General features: G+C 50.7%; 1 protein-coding gene across 6 annotated transcripts in view; it reads left to right on the top strand.

Annotated features, from left to right (window-relative positions):
- Nucleotides 1-14,314, top strand: part of TBX5 (T-box transcription factor 5) — a 79,355-nt gene extending 65,041 nt beyond the window's left edge. For 5 of the 6 annotated variants that reach the window (XM_053669603.1, XM_053669598.1, XM_053669600.1 and 2 more), the window contains exons 8-9: nucleotides 4,027-4,253; nucleotides 13,276-14,314. In XM_053669603.1, coding sequence (XP_053525578.1) covers nucleotides 4,027-4,253; nucleotides 13,276-13,853 — 805 coding nt within the window. In that variant the 3' untranslated portion in view covers nucleotides 13,854-14,314. The remainder of the gene's footprint in view (nucleotides 1-4,026; nucleotides 4,254-13,275) is intronic. The other variant, XM_053669599.1, reaches the window with a different exon arrangement.
- Nucleotides 14,315-23,938: the final 9,624 nt, after the last annotated feature.

Here is a 23,938-nt window from a genome sequence, read left to right as displayed (position 1 = left end):
AATGTTAAAAAACAAAATATAATAATGTGTGATCTATAGGCTGGTGTTTATTGAGCGGTGTGACCCAAATATGTGCTAAGCCTGCCTGCGTGATATTTTATTTTATAACCCCAAGAGGTGCTGTTTCTCATTATCCCCATTTTATAGACAGAAGACTGAGGCTCAGAGAAGGGAGGAATCTGGCCGGTATCACATGGCCAAGTTCACTGGGGGCTGAAGTAAGCCATAGCCACCGAGCCTGACTTCAGAGCCCCAGCCTGAAATGCCCACCCTGACATCTAGGGGGTTAAGAAGGGAGCCCCGTGATCTCAAACTGAAGTTAAGTTTTGGCCACTGAAGGACAGAGAGGGAGATGTCTTGACATTTCTTGGTGCCCCTCAAAATACTGGGCCCTGGTAGAGTCAGGGATGGGGAATCAAGGTAACTTCTGGTGTCCCTCTGTCCTCCCCAGCTGGCTGGCCCCAGAACGGCCAGCGCGTTCACCATCCCTTCTCCAGCTGCTAGCACGGTGTGAACAGAGTCATAAAAACAGTTGTAGATGTGAAGGAGAGGGCGATTATTATTAGCACTGAGCTAAATCCCACCTGCGGCGAACCATCCCGGTTCTTTGTGCGCCCACACATGTTACATCAGGATAACTTCCCCAAGCACATTGGAGAGTGAATAAATGGCGAGAGCTGTGGTGGGATTGTGGGGCCCCTCGTGAATTTTTAATCACAGATCGGCGTGCTCGCCAGCGGAGGAATCTGCTCCCGGAGAACAGGAATGTTACAGTCCCTCGCCTTGCCCCACTGCGCTGCTTTGGTTGTTTGGGCAAGGCTGCCAGAAACTGAGTAAGCATCGGAGGGCACCGCAGCAGCACCAGGTCCCAGCACGCCAGCGGCCCGGCCACCTGCCGCAGTGAAAAGGCCAATTCAGACCGCTGCAGTGGAAAAAGGTTCTCAGGGGCGTTCGTTAGCTGGCGGCATGCTGTGGGTGCAGCTTGGCCACGGATTTCAATATTCCCTTGTAACGTTTTACAACCCAGACCCGGCGACAATGGCGTCATTCATGGCACTCGCTCACGTGGAACAGAATGTGAGAGCCCGGGAGAAGCCGGTCTGCGGGCTCCGAGCTCCAACACCCAGGGTGAGACGAGGTGCTCAGGACCCCCGGTGGGTGTCCTGTGAGCCCAGACGATGCAGAGCGAGTTGGCAGGATGCGGGTGCAGCTGTGGATACAGCCGATAGCAGTGGGATTTAATGGTACACTGAAGGTCCTTCCAGGGAGGCCCAGCAGATTGTCTGGTAGAACTGGACACTGCCTGGGTGTAGCCGGTTCCCAGTGCTGTTATACTGGGAAGCTTTGTATCACAGGACAGTTGTGTTGCCCAAGCAGTTGGTGCGAAGGCAATGATTTGCTACTATCCAGTGTGAGTTGGCAAGGGCTTTGGAATATTGCTGACCTGGGCTGAAGCTCCATTTCACCTCTTCTGAGCTGTGTGAGCTGGGGCAAGTGGTTGAACATCTCTGAAACTTAATTTCTTCACTACTAACGTAAATCCGATCGTACCCTAAACTACAGAGTTGTTTCCAAGATCAAGTGAGGGAAAGCAGGTGAGTCGACCAACACGGTGGCTTGGACATTAGGAGACATTGACAGAACAATGTGGATGCTGAAGAGGAAGATGAGGATGGTGACGATGATGATGATGATATTGACTGTGATGATGGTGGTGATGGTGATGATGATGTTGGTGGTGATGAAGGTGATACAACACCAGCCCTCTGGTGCTGCTGCCTTTCTTTCCAGACACGCAAGGGCTTTTCAACTTGCACTTTAATTCTCTTGGGCCCTGGATTCTGCAGTGATGCGCTCCAGCTGGAGACAAAGGTAGTTCATCTGCTCATCACAAGGACGTTAGAGGTCGTTGCTCTATTGCCACTAACCACGCTCTTTCGCTTGGTTCTCCGAGGAGCCCTGTGAAGGTCACCCGAATGTCACTGGATTGTAGCATTTTCTTCCCATTGCCTCTATTGTCTTGTACTGACTGGGAAGTCACTTCACACTTTCACCCCCCTATTTCGACACCCGTCAGATGAGCTTGCAGACGTATTTCAGGCACCGAAAGAGAGGTGCACGGCCGACAGTGGGGATGATGTTTCAGGCTCCTTGGAGAGAAGCCAGCTGGGAGGGGCAAGTGCTTATTGGGGCGAAGTGGCTCCCCCGTTCCTGTGAGTGCGAGTCATCAAAGGCAGGCTCTGCCCTTTCCAGAGAGCGATTTTGCAGTTTGGCAAGGCTGGAACGGAGAATTCCTCGGAGCCCATTGATATGTTCCCTTGTAAACTCCCTCAGCCAACATTTTTGGGAGTTATTTTCTTTAATTAAAACAAAGTAACCATCTCCGTTAAGAATATAAAACCAAAAGAGAGATCCTCCCCCTTTTGTGGGAGCTCTTGACAGCCCAGTGCTTCCACTAAGCAGACCCAAACAGAATTGACGGCGAGGCTGGACAACTTTTATTATTATTACAATTCTTCTTTATTTTCCATGACGTAGCTGGAGCCGCAAAGCGAGAATTCTAAAGCTAATTCCATCCCTTTCAGCTTCCTGGCCCCAGGGGGAGATGCTGAGTGGCAGCATGGCTGCTCAAGACCGCTCCGGCTTTGGTTCTGAGAGGGCACAGGCTGCAGGAAGACTCGGCTAGGAGACCCCTGGGGGTCCTGAGTGTGCCCGGAGCCTCACGGCAACCTGGCAGGCCCTTTGCGTCCCCTGCCTGGCTGCTCTGACATGCTTTCGCATGACAAACAAAGGCAGGGACCCAGAGTGAAGGCCGTCACACCTCTGGGGGGTGGAAATCATGAACCCCAAATCCCTGCTCCCCTAAAAGCACGTCGTGTTTTGAATATTGACAGAAGTATTAGGTGATTGTCCAGAAGTCATTAGGGGACTGTTGGGTTAGATTTTAGTGTCTGTTTTCCCAGCTCTGTGACCCTGGGCAAGTTGCTTCATCTTTCTGGGCCTCGGTTACCTAATCTGTAAAATGCGGACAAGAACACACCTACTTCCCGTGGTCATGGAGAGGTAAAATGGGCTGATGCCAGCAACCTTCGGAATGTGTGAGCTGTAGTGTTTTTTTTTTACATGAGATGACTTCAGGTGTACTCTTTGATTTTAATAAGGATTTATTTTAATAGCATTAGAGAAGCTATAATTAGCATCACAAGCTCATAATTTCACAGATATTATTGCTCAGAGTGAGGCTGAACTTATTTGGATAAAAACCTAATTTAGGAAATGCAGTAAGTTAAAGAAGAGTTGGTTCTGGGTCATGGCAAAAATCAACCATATTTGGGATTTACTGATACGTATTTCTTCAGGGCAGGGATTCTGAACCCATTTCATACCATGGAGCTCACTGCAAGTCCGGTGACAACTGCGGATTAATTCTTAGAATAATCCGGTTGAATGCATGAAATAAAATGTATAGCTAGCCAAGGAAACCAGTTATATTAACAGTGATATAATGATGATAGTTGTCATTTGTTAAGCACTCATTCTCGTTCAGTTTTTCACGTGTATTTGCTCACTGCTTCTCTCGACACCCCTTTGAACTGGGAATTTTTATTATTCCTTGGAAAACAGAGGCATGGAGGAGTTTGTCAGAGGTAACAAGCAGAGCAGCTCAAAAGGAAATTCTAAGGCCCAAGAAGCCACCTGTACAGACTAGGGTAACCTAGCATCATCCCTGACTATCCTAGCGGTCAGCTACCATTCTTGACTCATTTACCTTTCTACATACATATAGGACTGTTCATAAACCTACTTGCCTAATGTATAAGGCATGAAAAGTTAGTGCCCAAATGTGTACATCCAAGGCATATGATGCACTTGAGTATAATTGGATCACTTTGCTCATCAAAGACCCTTTTGTTTCTTTTTCTGTGACTTTTCTGATGGATCCTTTGACCCCATGGTTCGACCAGTAGGGAGGGAAATCTCTATCAGGATGCCAATCTATGTTGTTTCCCATCTTTTCTTTTTCAGTAAAGAATATCCCGTGGTTCCTCGGAGCACGGTGAGACAGAAAGTGGCTTCCAACCACAGCCCTTTCAGCAGTGAGCCTCGAGCTCTCTCCACCTCGTCCAACTTGGGGTCCCAGTACCAGTGTGAGAACGGTGTGTCCGGACCCTCCCAGGACCTTCTGCCCCCGCCCAACCCGTACCCGCTGCCCCAGGAGCATGGCCAAATCTACCACTGCACCAAGAGGAAAGGTGAGTGTGACAGCCCCCGCCCAACCTGCCTCTTTCTCTACTTCTTTTCTTTCCTTGCGGGGGGTGCAAAATGTACACAGGACTACATTTATTCATTTAAAAGTGTAAACAATCCAAAAATACAGTGAGATGGTAAGAAATTCAAACCATACCAGCAACACATGTCCTCCCCCAATTCCAGCCCCTTCCTTGGGGAAAACTCATGTGAAGGATCCAGATTTATTTTCTTCATTGACACACGATCACGCACATACATAAAAAGTTTTGCTTTTACTTTCAGTCACTGATATCAAACTCTACGTGTTTTGCAACTTGCGTTTTTTTAAAACTTAAGAATATGTTGATATCTAAACCTGGAGCTGCCTCATTTTTAAAAAATATTCTATTTATTTATTTTTAGAGAGAGGGGAAGGGAAGGAGAAAGAGAGGGAGAGAAACATCAGTGTGGTTGCCTCTCGAGCGCCCCCTACTGGGGACCTGGCCTGCAACCCAGGCATGTGCCCTGACTGGGAATCAAACCAGTGACCCTTTGCTTCACAGGCCCATGCTCAATCCACTGAGCTGTATCAGCCAGGACTCATTTTTTCTAAACCAATGAAGAGGAAGTATTGCCTGAAAAAAATGAAGTGAGTGTATGTTGTCACTCTCGCTAGCAGACCGGAAGGTCACTTCCAGCGTTGCTGGTTGTATCACAAGCCGTGTTGTTGGGAGTGTCCTTCTAACTGGATGTGCCCCTTTAGCTCACATGCCAGGGTTTCTCCTGGGCAGGTTCTTAGCTCTTCTTTCCTGTCCAGTTCAAAATCAGCAGAAAAAGGAGAGGAGAGGAGAGAAGAGGGGCAGGGAAGAAAGGGAAGGGGAAGGGAGGGAGGGTCACAACCGATTTCCTCTTCTTTGCATCCTTTTTTTTTTTCAATCTACTAAGCTGGTGTGTAAGACATTCATAGTTTCCTTTGCCAAATAACAAATGGATGACTTTTCCTTGGTCCTTTGAGTCCCAAGGGACTAGATGAAGGAAGGAAATGTCTGGTGGCCCGTTTTCTGAACCTGAATTAAAGCAGGTGTCAGGGGCAGCGTGGCTGAGCTCAGCTTTACTAGAACCACAGCTTGGTGTGAGCTGCAGACAGGCACGGTGAGCACAGGGAGGGTAACGGGGCCCCGAAACACAGGTTCAAGTCTCACCTCGGCCACCAGGTTCTTGTGTGACTTCGGGCAGGGTGTCCTAGCCCCTCTGTGCCTTAGTTTCCTGCTTTGTAAATGGTGCTAAGTTTTGTAGAGCACCAGATACTTACAAGCACCTAGTCAGTGGTAGCTATGATTGTGTCAGTGGCACATATTATTCTGGAAAGCATGTCCCTAAAGGAAGCAAAGAGGAACTCTGCTCACCTGGTGAAGGCTTGGGAAATCAGATACAGGGGCATGGGACCATATAGCCAAGTGGTTATGCCCATGGTCTTCAGAATCAGATAATTGGGGTGAATTCTATCTTTGCCATTTGCAAATTTTTATGATTAGGAGTCAGTTACTTAACTCCTTTACTCCTCATTAAAAAAAAAAACTCACCCAAGGACAAGCTTGTTGACCTTAAAGAGAGGGAGAAGGGAGGGAGAGAGGGACTGAAACATCCCTATGAGAGAGAAACATCAATCAGTTGCCTCTTGCATGCACCCTGACTGGGGATCGAACCTGTAACCTAGGTATGTGCCCTGACTGGGAATTGAACCTGAGACCCTTAGGTTTATGAGATGATGCTCTAACCAACTGAGCCACATCAACCAGGGACTCTATGCCTCAATTTTTTCAAAAAATCTGTGCATTTGGGCTTATGATTGGATCTGTCTTGCAGGCTTGGTGTGAAGATGTTGCGAAATCATGATTGTATTGGGCACGGGGTTGACTCAATGCTTTGCTTGGGCAGGCCCAAGTCTGGGTCTTTGGAGTGGCCTGTTGTGTCTCAAAACCTCAATAGCAAACACTACACCTTTGGGAGTGCAGTGCCCAGTGTTTGGCCCTTACGAGCAAGCTCAGTAATAAGAACCAATGGACACAAAGCCCTGGTAGCCTTCTTTGGGGCTGGGGTTACGTGAGGAAACTCATAGTTTGACTGTTTGACATTTACTCATCTTGCATTTTGAAGGGGGGAAGACCTGTCTTTGGTCCAAGCCCTGGCTGGGGAGCTGACCTAGGGGAGGCTGAGGTCTCCAGACTTACCTGAAGCCTGTCCAAGCTCCTTGGATCTCAAAGGCCTGAACAGTATCACCCCAACAGGCCCCCTGGCCCGACTCCCAGCAAGTCCGCGGCCGGATGGGCTGGGGACCAGATGCCTGCAAACATGTCTGCCTCCGCAGGCACGAGCGGGGGTTATAAATGTCTCATGGAGCACAGGTCCCTGCCTGGAGATCCTGTTTCCTATTATATTTAGGGGTGTCCTGCCCAGGTTCCAGACCGCAGCCTTTTCAGGAACACTATTAAGAAGGTGCTTCTAGGAACCAGCTTTACCCATGGGGAAACTGAGGCTCAGAAAGGCAAAATCATGTGCTGGAATTTGAACCCTTGCCCGGTCTGCAGACTCTGCCTGGGCCCCGAACCATCCACTCTGTCCTTTCCCCTTTGCCTGTCGGCTACAATCTCAAAATTGCATCCCCCACGGGAGATTTGCTTTTGAGACTGGGTCAAGCGGGCTGATTAAGGGCTCACCAGGTTTGAATTAGGAGCTCTGTCTATTAAATTAATGCCAGACCAAAAGAAGAGGAGGAAGAAGTTAAAAAGAATCAAGGCGCGTTTTTTAGGTTCAGTATTTATAGCAGCATCCTTATAAGTGCATTCCTGGAGGATGCAGTGGGGGGACTTCGAACGGAAGGCCGGTGAACCGCTTTCGATCATGGGAGCCATTGACTTTCAGGGGCAACTCTGTGGGGTCCTTGCGTGAACGGAAGGTCAACTTCAGGTGGCCACTGGGGAGGCTGGAGTTGATGGCTGGTCCATTGCAAGATGCCCCCATAGTGGACATTCTCCAGTTGTGTGGCCCTGGGCAAGTTGCTTTGACTTTCTGAGCCTTGGCTACCTTTTCCGCAAAATGCGGGTAACAGTGGTGCCTACCCTGTGGGCTTGTTATGGGATGAAATGAGATAATTCACGTGAAGGGCCCAAAGCAGGGCCTGACTTTATGTAAATGCTCAGTGAACGTTAACCAGCCACCGTCCAGCCCTTGCACAGCTCACATTGTCACAAGCAGATCAGACATTATAATTATACGATTGTCTGGTACGAATGGTGATCGAACGCCGTAAAGGAGATACACAAAGTGCTAAGGAGCAAGAAAGTGGGTCTCAGACTGGGGGAGGGGACCGGGAAGGAATTTAAGCTCAGCACTGTCGTTGCGTAGGAGAAGGGGGAGAGAGTGGGTGTCTAGGCACGTACACAGCCCCTCGAAAGATGGGGAGTCTGCCCCCCACCTTGGGCAGTGACCAGAAGGTCAGGGCGGCTGAGCACAGGGAGGGGAAGCCAGGGCCCAGCGCGAAGTCATCCCTTGTGAGCTGTCCTGAGGACTTTAGATTTCATCCTAACACCAGACCGGCAGCCATCACAGGGGTTTAAACCCATGAGTGACGGGGTTCAGACTTTGTTTTGAAGCAGTCACTTGGCTATGATAGGAGGGGACTAGAATGGACACCAGGGCTCTGGTGAGAGGCTGTTGGGAGCCTGGGGGCGTGAGCTGATGGTGGCTCAGACGGGGGGTGTGGGGAGCAGAGCCGGAGATGTGGGTGGCATCAGGACTCGGTGACGGCAGGAGATAACAAAGTGAAGAATTGCCCCTTTTTCACGGATGCGGAAACTGAGGCTCCAAGAGGTTGAGGAACCAGCCCCGTGTCACCCACCTAGTGAGTGGCCCCGCCCCAAATCCACACCACGATCTGTGCCCTGGGAGTGCCTGGGACAGGCACCCTGCGGCGGTCCCTTCACCCTTCCAGAAACCTCTGCCCTTCTCACCTTCCTCCGCCCCCAGAAGAAAGCTCCCAGAGACAGGGAACATTCCAGCCAAGTGCTGTCTGTCCTGCCTGCCCGAGAGACAGAGAAAGCAATTCATCATCAGCCTCCATTGTAAAGTGATAAAGAATCAGCGGAGGTTTCCTTCCAGTTTGGGATTCCCGTTAAGTGATAACTCCATGGGTGGCTTTCCCCTGGCCCCTGGCTGCCCCACTCACTATCTGACTTCCCCCCATTGTCTGTCTCCTTTCCAATGAGCCCAGGAGGCCAGTGCAATGAAATGTCAAAGGGCCAGGCAGGCCAGAGGGCTCCTTGTGTTTGGGCCCAGCTGTCTCCAAACTATCTATCCCGATGGATGGAGCCGGGAAGGTCTTTTATCAATGCCACTCAACCACAGCTGGGACCCCAGGGCCTGGGAGAGCACTTGTCTGCCTTCCTTCCCCCATCCCACCCTGACCGGCCCCCACCACTTTAGAAACCAAAGGCAACCCAAATGAAGGTTTTAGGCAAGCCCTTCATTGCACTGGGTATTCAAAGGGGAGTCCAAGGTGGGAGGGAAAGGGGAATTGCACACAGTGAAGGGCTCTGCAGGGTGCATGTCCTCAGTGCTGTGTGCTTTCTACAGCAATTTCATGGGGCTCCCCTCCCCGGATCCTCACCGCGGTCTTTGAGCCAGGGGAGCTGCTCCTCATCCCCATTCCACAGGGGCAAGCAGAGGACTAAGGGGTTGGGTTAAATTGCCAACATTATGTGACTGGTGAGGGCAGATCTGGGGTGCATTCATCAAACGTATATGATCAAGCATTTCCTTTATACTGGACACTGTGATGGGTGCTTGGGATAAGAGCAAGATGACGGAGCTTCCTGCTATCATGAAATTCGTATTCCACTGGGGGAGACAGACAATAAGCAAGTAAATAAATTCAATGGCTTCAGCTAATGGCTGAGATCTGAACTGGAGTCTTTTGATTCCTAATCAAGGACATTCTCACAATACTATTGCAGTCCCTTTTACTTTAAGCTAAGAACTAAAATCTACCCACCCATTCATTCACCCACCATTCCATCCATCCATCCATCCATCCATCTATCCTTCCATCTATCTACCCACACATGCATCCATCTGTTTACCCACCCATCCATCCATCCATCCATCCATCCATCCATCCATCCATCCATCCATCCATCCATCTGGTCCAAGGTTACCCCCTTTCATCTTTGAACATGAGCTTCATGAAAGCTGAGAGACTAAGACTATGGAGCACAAAGAGCACTGTTTGGTGAGTCAGAGGCCTGGATTATAGTTCCACTTCTGTGTTGCACTCAGCAACAGTGGCTGCTCACCACTCTACCTCTCTGGTCTCAGCCCAGATGAAGTCGTGTTGCCAAGGGAAATGACCCATGTGGGAATGGTGATGATATTTGTTCAATGGGATTAGTGATTTGAAAGTAATTTGAAAGCAGCTGTGTGTTTCCCAGCTCTGGAATCCACCCAAATACCTTCAAGTATTGGATGACCTTCACAAAGCCATCTGTCCACTCTTCCAAGGGAGAAAAGCGGTAAAAGAGAGTAGCCCCCCAGTTATTTACACAGAGAAGATTTAAACACCTGAATGTGCAAGGAAGATGGACAGAAACTAGACCGCCCTTCTGATGATCTCAGTTCCTACATGAAACTTCTGTATTATCATCATGTATAGTCAAGAGCTGAGACTGGCATCATCCCAGTGGTTCATCCAAGGTCACAGAACCAGCGAGAGCCAGAGGCATAACTCTGTGCCCTAAAATCTCTGTTCTGGATTCATCATTAAAGCCTCTTTTCCCCAGAAGCAATAGCATCCAGGAAAATGCAAGGGACCGGGGTTTTTCCCAGGACTCTGCAGGGATCGGTGGTCAGAATCGGGAAGAGCTTTACTGCTCCTCCGAGATCCGCAGCTGAGTTCAGGACCGCTCTTCTCACGTGGCTTTCTGAGACCGAGCAGTGGCCTTGTCTCACCCAGGACTCGAGCCGAGACCATGGCCCCTTCCCTCACCATAGAAGGTAAACACGACTAGGCTGGGAAGGGGGGGGGTCTTTGCTGTTGATCAGTTATCAGGACCCGCCTCCCCCTGGCCCAGAGGACAGAAAACAGTCCATGACCAAAATAAACGCAGAGATGACATGCAAAGCATTTATCACAACCTGAAATTTGGATGCTTGCTTTGGAGTTTCTTTACAATGTGGTGAGGTTCAAGAGGAATTTGAGAACGCTCCGGACCCGCTTTCATCGATGAGCCAGCACCAAGCTTTTCTTAGGACTCTGCATCAGACCTTTGGGGTATTAAAGCCTGGAATGTGTAATTTTATGATTTTCCAAAATGAGCTCCAGCCCTTTTCATATTATTCTTCCTTTTTTTTTTTTTTTTTTTTTTTACTTGTAACAAATCTGGAAGGGGATCAGAAAGTTGGGAATGGTTAGTTTTGCCTTGGGTTTTTTGTTGTTTTTTTTTTTTCCCCTTGCCAAGGGTACCCTGCAGCAGCTGCACTTTCTATTATTGCAAAGGGGAACGCCCTGGTTAAACGGAAAACCCAAAGGTTCTGAATCCGGCGACAATGGAAACATTCCGATTTATGGATCCGGGGGTGGAAGCAAGAATGGAGGGAAGAAATCAAGGGAGGAAGCGACCAAGACAACAACAAAAAAAAGTGGAGTGTAGCCATGCCTTCAGGATGCCAAAGGAACGCCCAGTCGAAAAGTGAAAAGTGGGGATGTCTTCACCCATCTGGCGTGACGCAGACAGAACACAGTGGCTGCCCTTTTCACTCTCTGTCTGGACACATCTTCGGGCGTCCTATGGGTCCCAGATGTGTCCCAGAAAGAGTCTAGCTGAAAATACGTTTGCTGGCCGTTCCGTGGGTCCAGCCCCAGCGTAGCCATGTTTTGTTTGGGAGACGTCTGACTTATCTGTGGAGGATGATGCCGGAGGAGATGTGGGGTGGAGCCCATGCCCGGGCTGCCCCACCCCAGCTGGGGAGCTGTTTTGTAACAGAGTCCAAAGTCCAAGGATTTACTGTGGGGTGAATGTCTGGCTGGGAACTTTATATCCAAGGACCCCCCTCCTGGTCACAGAGGGTCAGCCTCCCACCCTCAGTGCCCCGGGAAGAATGGAGAAGGGCCACGGATGTGTGCCAAGAGCAGGACTGTCACTACCTGCTGACCGCTCTGTCTTCAGCACCTGGCACAGGATCTGGGCACTCGGGTTTCGGGAATACCTGTTGAATGACGGGTGAGTGGCGTTGGGTAGCAGAAACCGAGAGAGCTAGTAGCAAGGTGTGGCGGGCAGAGTGGGTCAGACCTGGCTTTGACTCCAGCCTCCGTCCTTCCCAGCTGCAGGACCTCGGGTCGGTTACTTCCTGGGGCCTCAGTCTCTGCCTGTGAGGCAGGAGGGAGAGCAGCCGCCCGGGGGAAGGGCTAGGAGATGAGAGGAAGGTCCCTCAGCAGCTGCTCCCTCTGCGACGGCTCCTCCCATCACCGAGTCCGGCGTCCTGCCCTCGTGCCACCCACCACCACCGTGCGTGGCAGGGATGTCCCGGTGTTTCATTTTTCTTCACATCCCCTAATGACAGACGTAGCCCTGAACGTTTATGGATTAGAAAGCGCTTGGAAGATGAGGAAAGAAAAATCTCCAGTTCGGGAATGAATCCGAGTGGGAGGTTTGCCCCTCGGTAGAAAGTCCCAAGTACGGCTCCCCCAGAGGAGACACCTGGAGGTGTGTTATTCCAGACGGACCGGCCACGAGGCTGGTCGTGGTGTCCCCCTCTCTCAAGGGCTGCCCTCGGGAACACCCTAGCAGCTCATTTACACGCTCGAGCTCACTGAATTCTTAGCCGCCCAGTGGAGGAAGGATGACTGACTTTGACTTGGAGATGAGGAAAATCAGTCCCTGTGGGGGCAGATGCCGACACCCCACAGACAGGCAGTAGAAAAGCCAGGTTCAGTCCCAGACAGGTCTGGACGTCTGAACCTGGAGTCTGGATATGAGGGGGTCCTTGAGCCCCTGGAAGTGGTATGCACCCTCCACTCCCCCAACTTTGCGTTTCAGTGCATTTTTCTAGGAGGGAGCCCACCCTTTTGAGAGTTCCTAAAGCGGTCAGCGAGCATGAAGGGGTCGGCACTGTCCCCGCGGCCCCACGCTAGGGAACACCTGCGCCCAGAGAACGGGAGGAAGGGGCTTGCTCAGCCGCAAAACGGCGACTCGGTCATTTGTGCTGACTCAGCAGACACTCGCCAGGCCCAGGCTGGCGCGAGGCATCAGGAAAGGGGTTGGAAACGCTCCCATCCATTTGTCCATCTGTCCTTCCGTCCATTGCACACACAGGTACGGCATGCCTTCTCCGTATTGCATGGTGTCGGAGAGCAGAGACTACGGATTCCGATCCCACCTAAACCCACTGCTGTTCGGCTCTACGAGGTTTGGGCAGATCTGCTGACCTCTCTGCGTCTCCTTTCTGTCCTCCGCAGAATGGGGATAATAATAGGACTCATCTCACTGGGGGGTTATGAAGGTGAAATGTGTTATCTCAGGGGGAGTACTTCAAACACTATGTGTTGTTTTCGCTGCTATCGTTGGTTTTATTATTATTTTTTGTCACCAGGTATGAAGTGGGCTCTGGAAATGCCCTGCCTTCATGGAATTTATGCAAATTTAGTCTGGGGGGAGGAAGATAATTTAAATAATGATAACTCTTATTTCTTGAGTGTTTCTTTGTACCAAGCTCTGGACTAACTCACACATGTTCTCTTGTTTCATTCTCAATTTCCTGTGTTGCAAAATGCTATTAGGACTCTTTCCATTTTGCAGACAAAGAGACTGAGCTCAGAAAGATCAGTGTTTGCTTAGAAGTCCATGGCCAAGGTCCTCACCGTGAGAGTCCCCCTCTTTGTAGCAGAACGGAGCCCGGGGCTTCCAGTCTCGGACACGTGACTTACGGCTGTCCCTGCCTTGAGCAGCCCGGGGGCCGGCCCCGGTCTCATGGCTCTCTCTCCTCCTGTCTCAGCAGATGAAGAGTGCTCCACCGCTGACCACCCCTACAAGAAGCCCTACATGGACACCTCGCCCAGCGAAGAGGACCCGTTCTACCGCCCCAGCTACCCCCAGCAGCAGGGCCTGAGCGCCTCCTACAGGACAGAGTCGGCCCAGCGGCAGGCCTGCATGTACGCCAGCTCCGCGCCCCCCAGCGAGCCGGTGCCCAGCCTGGAGGACATCAGCTGCAACACGTGGCCCAGCATGCCCTCCTACAGTAGCTGCACGGTCACGACCGTGCAGCCCATGGACAGGCTGCCCTACCAGCACTTCTCCGCTCACTTCACCTCGGGGCCCCTGGTCCCCCGGCTGGCTGGCATCGCCAACCACGGCTCCCCGCAGCTCGGAGAGGGGATGTTCCAGCACCAGACCTCCGTGGCCCACCAGCCTGTGGTCAGGCAGTGCGGGCCTCAGACTGGCCTGCAGTCCCCCGGCAGCCTGCAGCCGTCTGAGTTCCTCTACTCCCACGGCGTGCCGAGGACCCTGTCCCCACACCAGTACCACTCCGTGCACGGGGTCGGCATGGTGCCGGAGTGGAGCGAGAATAGCTAAAGGGAGGCCCGCTTCCTCACAGACGTTCACGAGAGAGAGAGAGGAGAGAGAGAGAGTGTGCGGGAGAGAGGCAGAGAGGCAGTAGCAGAGAGAACCCCACGGACAAGACTCTCCATTTTACCCCCATGTTCACGCCTGCACTCAAGAGCCTCCCCCCCCCACTGATCTAATCAGTAGCCCGAAACCACAATTCAAAAAATGTGACTTTGTTGTTTCATCTCAAAACTTAAAAAAAAAAAATGGAAAAGATGAATCCCGTCCCCACCCACGCCACCACACTCCTCAGTGGGCCGCGTTCATGCCACCGTTCCAGGTTCCCCCCGATTCGCCCCTTTGGTCTCAGAAAGTCTCGCCTCATTGAGCATTTTCCCCTAATGTGGAGCTGGGGTCTTTTCCTGCCTTGGTGTTAATGTTGACATTGTTATATAATAAATAATAATATATTTTTTTCTTTCAACTTTCTTAACGGGACCCAGTCCCTTATTTTGGGGGAGGTCTGAGGCAAGTATGTTTCCAAGTCTGTACTTGTGGGGACCCCTTCCTGTAAACCACCCCCCTCAAATCTAAATTTGCCACCTTCCCCTTGACTAAGAAATGACCTACCTCTGCCATGTACTGTTTCTGAAAAGGTCCCCTACGTGCCCAGCTTTTCTCGGATCAGGCCCTACCTTCCCCTTCGTCACGGAGCCCAGTTTGATTTCGGGGGGAGTCAGGATAACCTTGGACTCCATGCGGCGCCATATCTTACTCCGCGCTCCCGTCTTCCCCGCTCTGGGTCCTCCCAAGCCATCTGTCGCTAAAGTGTGGCCTATAGCTTCCTGGGCCAGAAAGCTTGCTCTGAAAAACTTAAAAAGCCCTGCTTTACACTCGGGCAGAACTGTGATAAGCAAGGGGCAAGCCCCGTGCTCACAAAAGCGGTGAAAAAGCCAAAATAAATACTCGTCCTGATAAAACACAAAGCCAGCCCCAGCCTCCAAACCTCTCGACGACCCAACTGGATGCAAAAGCAAAACCCACCATTCCTCGCGAAGAGGCAAGACATGCTCACCGGTCAGTTCTCTCCAAGGAGATCACACCAAACGCCGACACCCAGCTGTGGTTATGGAAAGCAGAAACCGTGTTAAAAAAAAAGTGTGTAAGTAAAACGTTATTGCAGGGTTCTTCAGATGTAATATTTTACTGGTACTATTTATTTATAAATAGGAGTTCTAATTAAGTAATAACGTGAAATCCAGCATGGGAGCTGGCCAAGAGCTTTTAATTTTATTGATACTCAAAACCAAGCTTGCGTTCTTTTTTTTTTTTCTCCTTTCGAATGTGCTTTGCTTTCTTGATTTTTAAAAAAAAATTCTTTTTTAACTGACCCTAATAAAAAGAACAGGGTAATGTGAGAGACTGAGTATGTCCAAGTACGTGAGAGAGTGCGAGTGTTTGTAACTGTGTCTTCAAGCGATTTTGTCTTTTTATGTTGCTGGGGGGGGAGGGTGAGAATTAAGTACTCATTTCGTATATTTGTGTGCCAAGTAATGCCTAATAAATACTATGTGCTTTAAAAAGTACAAGGGACTTGAATACCCATTATTTTTCCTGTTCTTTCTACTGACTGCAAAGAAAAGAACTTAGAAGAAGTAAGGAAGTGTGGTCTTCCAGGTGAATTTTTCACCGCATCTGCCCTCTCTCGCTCATTTCGAGGTATTTAGAATCTCTTGAACTTGAGTGTGATGGAGCTGAGTCTGTGTATCTCCTGGTTTATGTCCCTGGAATGGAGGTATTCATTTTCATTGAATTTGTGCCAGCATTGAGAAAGAAAAACCATCAGGAATCCCAACTCATCAATAAATGGTATCGGCCGTGCTGTAGGTAACACCCCGATACTTGGGTTTCTGAAGGGTCTCTCTCTTTGAGTTGATTGCCAGAGTTGAGCATCTTGGAGGTCCCAATCCACGCCACTTTACGGACCGGCACTGGGCATTTCCCTAAAACCCCCAAATTCAGGTTTGTGAATCGGTCGTATAGGACATACATGAGGCAGTACAGAGCAGCGAACTGGTAAGTGAATTCGTCCTGCAAAATGTCTTTAATTCCAGTTGTCCAGAATGTCGCACTCCTTTGGAATGGGAATAACTGCCATGTCGATGACAAATTCTTCATTTAATCAGGCCCCCCCTGGGATGCTTCCTAGTTGAAGAACCCCTGAGAAATGTGAATCCATGATAAAGACACAAGTCCGCCTTTTTCATGTACAGGGGAGAAACTTGGTCAATGGCATTTCTGTCCTCACAGAGAACGAATTGGCACCGTCTCACCAACTCAGTTCTGACTGTCCTCTAAAGAGGTATTTATTTGGATGGGCGCACGCACACACAAAAGCGACCTTTGAACAGCTTGCCTTCCAAATGCCTTTACCAATGACGCAAGGCTATCAGTCTTACTCTCCCATAAGAACAGCATAAGAATTCTGAATGAACGTCCCCCCCAACCCCCGTCAGCACTCAAAACACTTGTCACCCTTGGAAGAATCTTAAAAACAATGTTCTTAGCAAGTTTCAAAAAATCAGCAGAGGGACTCACTCATTCCATAACACGGGCAAGGTGACCTCTTTGGGCTCCAAACAAAGGAGATAAAGGTGTAAGGATGCGATGGCCAAATGTCCCTGCAGTTTTCCCACTGTTTAGATGCCCAGAAGCGGAACACAAATTACTCTATTTCTGTAGCCTGTTTAGTGGACGCTTGCTCTGGACTAGACATGTCGTAAGTACTGGGGACACAGGGGCGAACAAGGTGGTAGAGGTTGTGTTTTCCTGGACCGTAGGGTTTAGTGAGAGAAAAGAGCTCTTAGATAATTGCATAATCAATGGGCTACAAATGCAGGAAGAACCACGAAGGCAGAGTGAGCTCAGGATGCCGTAATAGGATAAGACAAGGGGTCTTAACCTGCTTCGCAGGAGGGGACTTTTGAGCTGAGCTCTAAATGATGAGTAGGAATTAGCCCAGTGAAAAATTGTGAGTAACAGCATTTCAGGCAAAAGGAGCAGCTTGTGCAAAGGTCCTGAGGCAGAAATGGCGATGGAGAAATGGGATATCGGTTCAGGAGTGTGTAGTGTTCACTGGGTCTGCATCACTCATTTATTCAATAAGCACATGGCAAGGTCCCACCTCATACGGTGGACACCTGTACTCACCGAAGACTTATTGGTGGTGTTGGTCCCCCCAGTGGCAGAGCACAAACTGCATTTGTGAGTGGGTCGGCTGCTTTGTACTCGGGAGGAGAGTGTCACGGCATCTTCCCAGCCCCCTGGTCCAACACTGAGCCCTTGAGTGTGGGGCTCACAGTGAAGGGGCAGGAGGATCCCCGGCACTTTGAGTTTCAGATCATCAGTATTCCTGAGCTCAGAGACGTTGGGAGCACCTGCAACGCGGCACAGCTGGTGCAAGACAGAGCTCAAATAATCAGGAATGCCCCTAAGTATTTCTGTTCCGTGACGTTCATTATGAAGTTTTCTTAATCGTAAAAACTGGAGACAGCTTTCTTACCCCATAACGTGGGGTTGGTTAAATAGATCGGCGTACGCTCACAGGCTGGCATACCACCAGGCCATCGGAAAACACGAGAAGATGACTTAAAGACAGTGTTCAACACACAGTATGAGTAAAGAAGGCGGCTGTCCTCAGGTTTGCTAAGTGCACCTGTACTCAGGGGGAAAACCGGGATGTACAATGAATAACTGTGGTGGGACTGTGAGGTTTTTTTGTTTGTTTTTAAAGATTTTATTTATTTACTTTTAGAGAGAGGGCAAGGGAGAGAGCAAGAGAGGGAGAGAAACACTGATCAGTTGCCTGTAGCGAACCTGCACCTGGGGACCTGGCCCGCAACCCAGGCATGTGCCCTGACCGGGAATGGACACGGTCACCTTTTGGCCTGCGGGGCGACGCCCAACCCCCTGAGCCACACCAGTCAGGGCCAGGACCGTGATGTTTTACAGTTTCTTTGTTTTACTGGGCCTTTCTCCTTCTTGTGTGTGTGATGATGAAGATGGATTCTTTTTGTGGTTAAGAATAGGATTCATCACTGAGATAAAATCCAGGTCGTTGCTTAGTCATTGGTCGAACAGAGTGTCTGAGAAAGGTGGCACACCCTGTTCTGCTTTGAGGGTGAAGGGCCGGCACTCCACAGGGGAGTGGCAGGAGCCTGGTCAGTGACGGAGCTGGGTACCAGGACCAGTCAGCCGAGTGCTGACAACGGGATGCTCCGCCTCCCAGTCAGGAGATGCCTGCTGCTCTCTGTCCCCACGTCCTGGGACTGCTGCTTCCGTTCTTATACCGCCTGTGAGGTTAGGCTGCTCTCCTGGGGTGCACTATTATTCTCTGGTTCACAAATGCATCTCACACACACACACACACACACACACACACACACACACACACACACAGCCAGGAAGTTGTAAGGATCTCACCTTTGTTCTCTCACTGGCCTGGCCTATCTAATTCACCACGCCACTGACTGCTTCTGTGACTGTGGGAAAGCCACCTAACCTCTCTAACCTTCCACTTAATCATCTGTGGAATGAGGAGAGTAAGAGTCCTCACCCCAGGGAGTCAGTCTAGGGGGGGTTCCGGGAGACCATGACGGTAAAGAACCCTAAGCGTGTTGTCTGCTACAGAAGATGGGCTGCTGGCTAAGAAGAAGATGAATTAGCATCTATCATTATTATCACTGTCCATAGAGTTGTTTCCCCTCTTCTTCATCTCACGTCTCACCTGCTTGCCCAGGTGAGACAAGGCGGCCAAACCCATGTTTTAGGGTCAGCTTTGAGAAAAACCTAAACTGAGAGAGTAAAACTGCTAACCTCACAGTTTTTCCCCTTTAGATTAGAGGGTGGGGACGCTTGACCTGAGAAAGGTTTATAATCTCTATCTTTGTTTCTCTCTACATATCTTGTCTTTCTCCCCCAGAGAGAGGATTGCGAGAGAGATAAACAGAGTGAAACTGTTAGTGCACATGAGTCTAGTCTCTAACTAAACGTTTTTTTCAGTTCCTTCCACCTAGATCCCCACGCTGGTCCCTTTATTATAATCATGGCTCTCGGCCTCTCCTTCCTCTCTGTGAGTTCCCTTTCAAAGCTGCCGTGGGTGCATGGGTTGCGTGCGGCACAGCCCTCAGAGCCCGTCACGTATGTGGATGGTTTATCTGCATGGAGCCGAGCAGGGCACAGCCTGACCGGCTGCTCACAGCGGCCCTGGACCGCTGATACTCCCAGTACATCCTGTCCTGGAGGGCGGCACCATAGCCGATCAAAACCTTGACATGGAAAGAAGTTGGAGATCTTATGTCCCAGAGCTCTGCCTGCGGAAGGTCCCAGGGGTGTCCAACCCGCGGCCCAGGATGGCTTTGAATGTGGCCCAACACAAAAATTATAAATGAACCGAAAGCCCTTTTTGGCTCATCAGTTTTTGTTGGTGTTTATGTTTTGAATGTGTGGCCTAAGACAACTCTTCTTCTTTCGCGGTGACCCAGAGACGCCAAAAGTCTGCACGCCCCTGGAACCGCGGGTGTGAAGTAGCCGTGGTATAGTCAAATTCAGCTACTCTTCAGGTGGAAGTCTGTCCCTAAAACAAAGGTCCAGCCTTTCCCGACTCTCCCTGCTACCTGCCTCCTCTTCCTGGAGAAAAATACAATCGAAGGGAAAGAAGAGGAGAGGGGGAGAAGGGGAGAGAGAGACCCAAGAAAAGCTTTTACATTGCTCTAATTTCTGAAACATAAAAGCTATTCTTTTAGAGTAAATCCATTTTTTCCCCATGGCATTAAGGATAGAGAAATTCCTAGGAAAATAATTTGTCAAGTCTCGACTGATCAAAGATACGTATGAAAGGACCCCCTTTTTTTCTTACCCAGGCAAGAACCAGCCTCCATCTACTCTCGGAATGAATCGGCAATTCATTTACTGACTGTCAGATAAAGTAGCACAATCCCCATCACATCTTTAACTGGGCCGCGACCAGAAGGAAGCAATTCTGTGCCCACCGAGTGTACAAGCTGGGGGTATGTTAGTGATTAGGGGGATCCTGGCCTGGGGAGCCAGAGAGATATGACTCAGATTCGCAAATGCGCCATAAATCTCCCTTTTATTCAAAATGTGTGTTTTATAGTCGTTTCCTGGCCAATTGCTGCCTTGAGTAAATATAGAACATATCTGGACTTAGCTTTTAGGCCCAGGACTGGGGTTTGTCGTGAGGGCCAACTATTCGTGCTATTTCCAAGAGCAAATAATGCAAATCTTCTTTCTCCCCGACTCCCCAGCCACGTCCCACATCAAAAAACAGAAACAGAGGTTGGTGCTAATTGGGCCAAGAGAGGGGACACGGCACCGGCCGGCGGAGCTGAGTTCCGGGACACTTCGAACGGCTGCCCATCCTCTCCAGGTGCACGCCAACGAAGTCGCAGCCTCTGAGGGTCATTGCCTGTGTTGGGTTAGACCCGGTATGCTCAGATGTCTAGCCAAAAACCTTGTTTTGGAGGATCAAGGGTTTACCAAAAAACAAAAGAAAAGATTTTTAGGAGATTTCCATTTGTTCTTGAAACACCAGCTGCACAACTCCTCAAAACGCCCCCCCCCCGCCCCCCGTGGCATCGAAGCTGCCTTCTCCAAAGATGGGAGCGGGGAAGACCAGTGGCTTTTTCTCTCCTTTCCCCCCCGCCCCTTGCCATCAACTTCAAGTTGAACTTGGAGTTCCAGACCCAGAGTGCTTTTGTTGCCCTGTTTACTGAAGGCCAATGGCATGCTAAGCATTTTACATGTTACCCTGTGTAGGCCCCAAACTTGACTTTGAGCTTTGGAGAAGTCAATGCAGACATGGAGACCTACTCAGTGACAAGATTCCCAGTCCCGCCCGGTGAGGTGTGCAGGAAGCGTACTTACCCACCCCCCCATTTTACAGGTGAGCAAACAGAGGCTCACAGGTGTCCCCACTCGCCCAAGGTGTCATTGCCGCAAGAGACAAACCCCTCGCTTTCTCCATTCGAGATGCTGGGCGCTTAGAGTGTGCCCAAGGACAAAGCCAACACGGCACAGTCCCTGCCCTCATACAGATCTCAGGCCCGTGTGACATTTGGCGGCTTGTGTCCAGATTCCTGAGAGCTAGTGCAGGACCTGGCAGGAAGTGGGTGCTCAGAAACTTTCTGCCAAATTCCCAAATTCCGGACGGGCCGGCTGATCTAAGCTGGAGAGAATGTTGACTTTGATAGACACAGAGAGGTCTGTGAATGCCCTCATGGTCAGGGGAGATATTTGGGGAGAGGAGAGGAGAGGAGAGGGTTACATCTGGGATAAGCCTTCATGTTACAGCCTCAGGTCAGGGTTCTGGTGTGGAGTGCGGCCCCTAAGATGAGATTGGGGGTGTGTGGGGGGGACTCGACTGGTGGCTGAGCTGAGTCAGGTGGCCCTGAGGGAACCCCACCTCTGACTTTTCCTCATGGTGCCAAATCTGGTTAATGTCTTCAACCTCCTGTGCTTTGGTTACCCTACCTGTAAAACATCACCAAGAGGGACATTTGTGCATGAACCTGGTGGAGGCGTAAGGAAGGACCTCCGTGCACAGCACCACGCAGGCAACAGACACTCAGCAAACGCGACACTGACCGCGGCTATCATCCACCTCCCGTCCAGTTCCAGAGAGAATCTCAGGCGGAAAAACTACATGCAATCTACATATAATTAATAGCACAATGAAGCTGAGAGTGACGAGCCCACGTCAGTGAGTTCCACAGGTCTTATGGGGCAGCTTGTTCTTCTCAAAGTGGCCACAGCGATCATTTTGTCCTGTATGGTGCTCAGAACCATGCTGCCCCTGCCATCAAGAGCGGGAGCCTGATTCTTGCCCTTGATTGAGGGCTGGACCTAGTGGCTCCCTTGTGGCAAGTAGAGTGTGTGTGTGTGTGTGTGTGTGTGTGTGTGTGTGTGCGCGCGCGCGCGCACGCACACGTGCGCGCATGGGGGGTGGTGGTTCATGTTCCCAGAACTAAGGGCTCAGCTAAAAACAGGCCAGGCCCAGGGTGGGGGACAGATGATGTGACCTCCTCAGTCGGAAAACCTCTGGAGGTCACACCAGTTCTGTGTACCTCTCCCTCGCGCTGGGACGCTCACTTTTGAAACCAGCGCCGTGCCGTGAGGAAGCCCCCAGGGAGAGCCCACGTGTTCAGAGGCTGAAGCCCCCCAGGCGAAAGCCAGCCTCCACCCTGGATGTCTCAGGGAAGAGCCTTCAGGTTGTCCTGCTCCCTGCTCTTGGCCTTGTGCTGCAGAGAGCAATCGGCCCTGCCAGGCCCTGTCTGATTCCCTGCCCCACAGGACCCAGCAGCGTAAGCAAGGGTTTTAGGACGTGTTGCTTCTAAGCCTTCGGAACTGGACCATCCTGTGTAGTGAACAGAAATATGCTTGGCTGTGAGCTTCCTCACTGCCAAAACAAGGAGAGAATTATAGTTAGTTACAAGGGCCCAAAGTATTCGTAAAAGACAAACAAATGGAGATGTTTGCTGAAACCCAGGAGGGAATTTTCCCTGAGGTTCTTGGAAAGATACTGTGTTATGTAAAAAAAAATTTTTTTTTTTTGGTGATGTTCTGGAGGGGATCGCACCCCCCGGCACATCTTATAGGGCCATTTATCCGGGGTCTCCTTGATGTGCTACCAAACGCTACGTCACCATTGGACACAATCAAGAGGCCCAGAGGCCAAAATGATACAGTCTGGTTCCTCTAGGGGCTATTTCGTAGAGGGCCAGGCCCTTGTCACCGACGCCTAGAGCAGGTCCTGGCACGGAGGCCAGGCTCGGAAAGGACTCGTTGAATGAATAAAGAATGAGTGGCTGAACATCTGCTCAGCCGATCCTTCACTGGCATGATCTCCCCTAAAAGAGGAGAGCATGAAACACCCCAGTTACCGGGGTAAGAAGTCTGCTTTCAAACAGGGAGAGATGCAGGTTCGAACCCCCATGAGATCTCTGGGGAGCTGTGTGACCCCTGGGGACTTACCTGGCTTCTCTGAGTCTGCTTTCACGACCCCCAGGAACAACGGCACCTGTCCTGTGGTTTGGCGGGCGGCACGTGGGTTTTTAAAGGGTCTGGGGGCAGAGCTGAGGTCAGTTTGAGCGGCTGCAGGAGGCCTTTCCCTTTTGCCCACTCTCTCTTTCCCGGGTTCACACTCTCCCCCGGCCACTTGAGAATGACAAGGTTTGGTTTCAAGTGGTTCCCCCGGGACAGGGGGCCCCAGGTGGGGAGCCGGGCGGGGCCATCTCGCCAGCACTCAGAGCTGAGCTAAAAACAGGCCAGGCCCCGGGAGGGGGGTCAACTCCTCACTCCGCAAACCTGTCCCTGCTCTCTGGGCAGGCGGGCCAGCCGGGGTGCCCTGTCCCAACCGCCTCCCTTCCTCCCCTCCCCCTTCTTCTCTTGAGGGGGGAACTGTAAGTACTTTAGACAACAGGCTGATAGTGTCAAAGAGATGGATGGGACAGGCCACTTATCTTGCTTAAAGAGACATGACTGGCTGGGCCTGTAGCTTCTCCCCCTCCGCTTCCTCCCCAGCCTGTGAACTGAATTTTCTTTCAGACACACACACACACACACACACACATGCACACGCACACAAGCATACGTGCACCCAGACCTGGGAGGCCTCTCTCCGCCTCTCGGCAAAGCTTACCTGTCTGCCTCCCTCTTGTCCGCTATTCTCACCACTTACACAACTCAGAGAGCAGCTGGGACACCAGATTGGGACCTTAAACGGACTGAGAGTAGATTCTGGAGCTGTGAGGTGGGGGGAAGCTGAGGAAAATATATTCTCCTCCCTAGCAGAATTGGAAGGAAGAAGGGAAGGAAGGAAGAAAGAGAGAGAGGGAGAGAGAGAGGTGGGGGGAAGGGAAGAAGGAAAGGAAAGGAAAAAATAAAGAAACCATACCCTCCTCATTATTTGACAGTGCCTTGTGCCCCGGCCCTCTGGGCCCACATCCTAGACTCTGGGACCGTGTTCCAGAGCAGCAGTGCCTCTGGGCTTTGGGGCTGCAGCAGGCAGCGTGGAAGTGAAGGTGCCCAGATTC

Source organism: Artibeus jamaicensis, unplaced genomic scaffold (assembly GCF_021234435.1).
Source record: "Artibeus jamaicensis isolate MK-2021 breed Jamaican fruit bat unplaced genomic scaffold, CSHL_Jam_final contig_525, whole genome shotgun sequence".
Classification (NCBI taxonomy): Eukaryota; Metazoa; Chordata; class Mammalia; order Chiroptera; family Phyllostomidae; genus Artibeus; species Artibeus jamaicensis.
The sequence above is the reverse complement of the archived record's forward strand: the minus strand, read 5'-3'. Positions and strand labels throughout refer to the sequence as shown.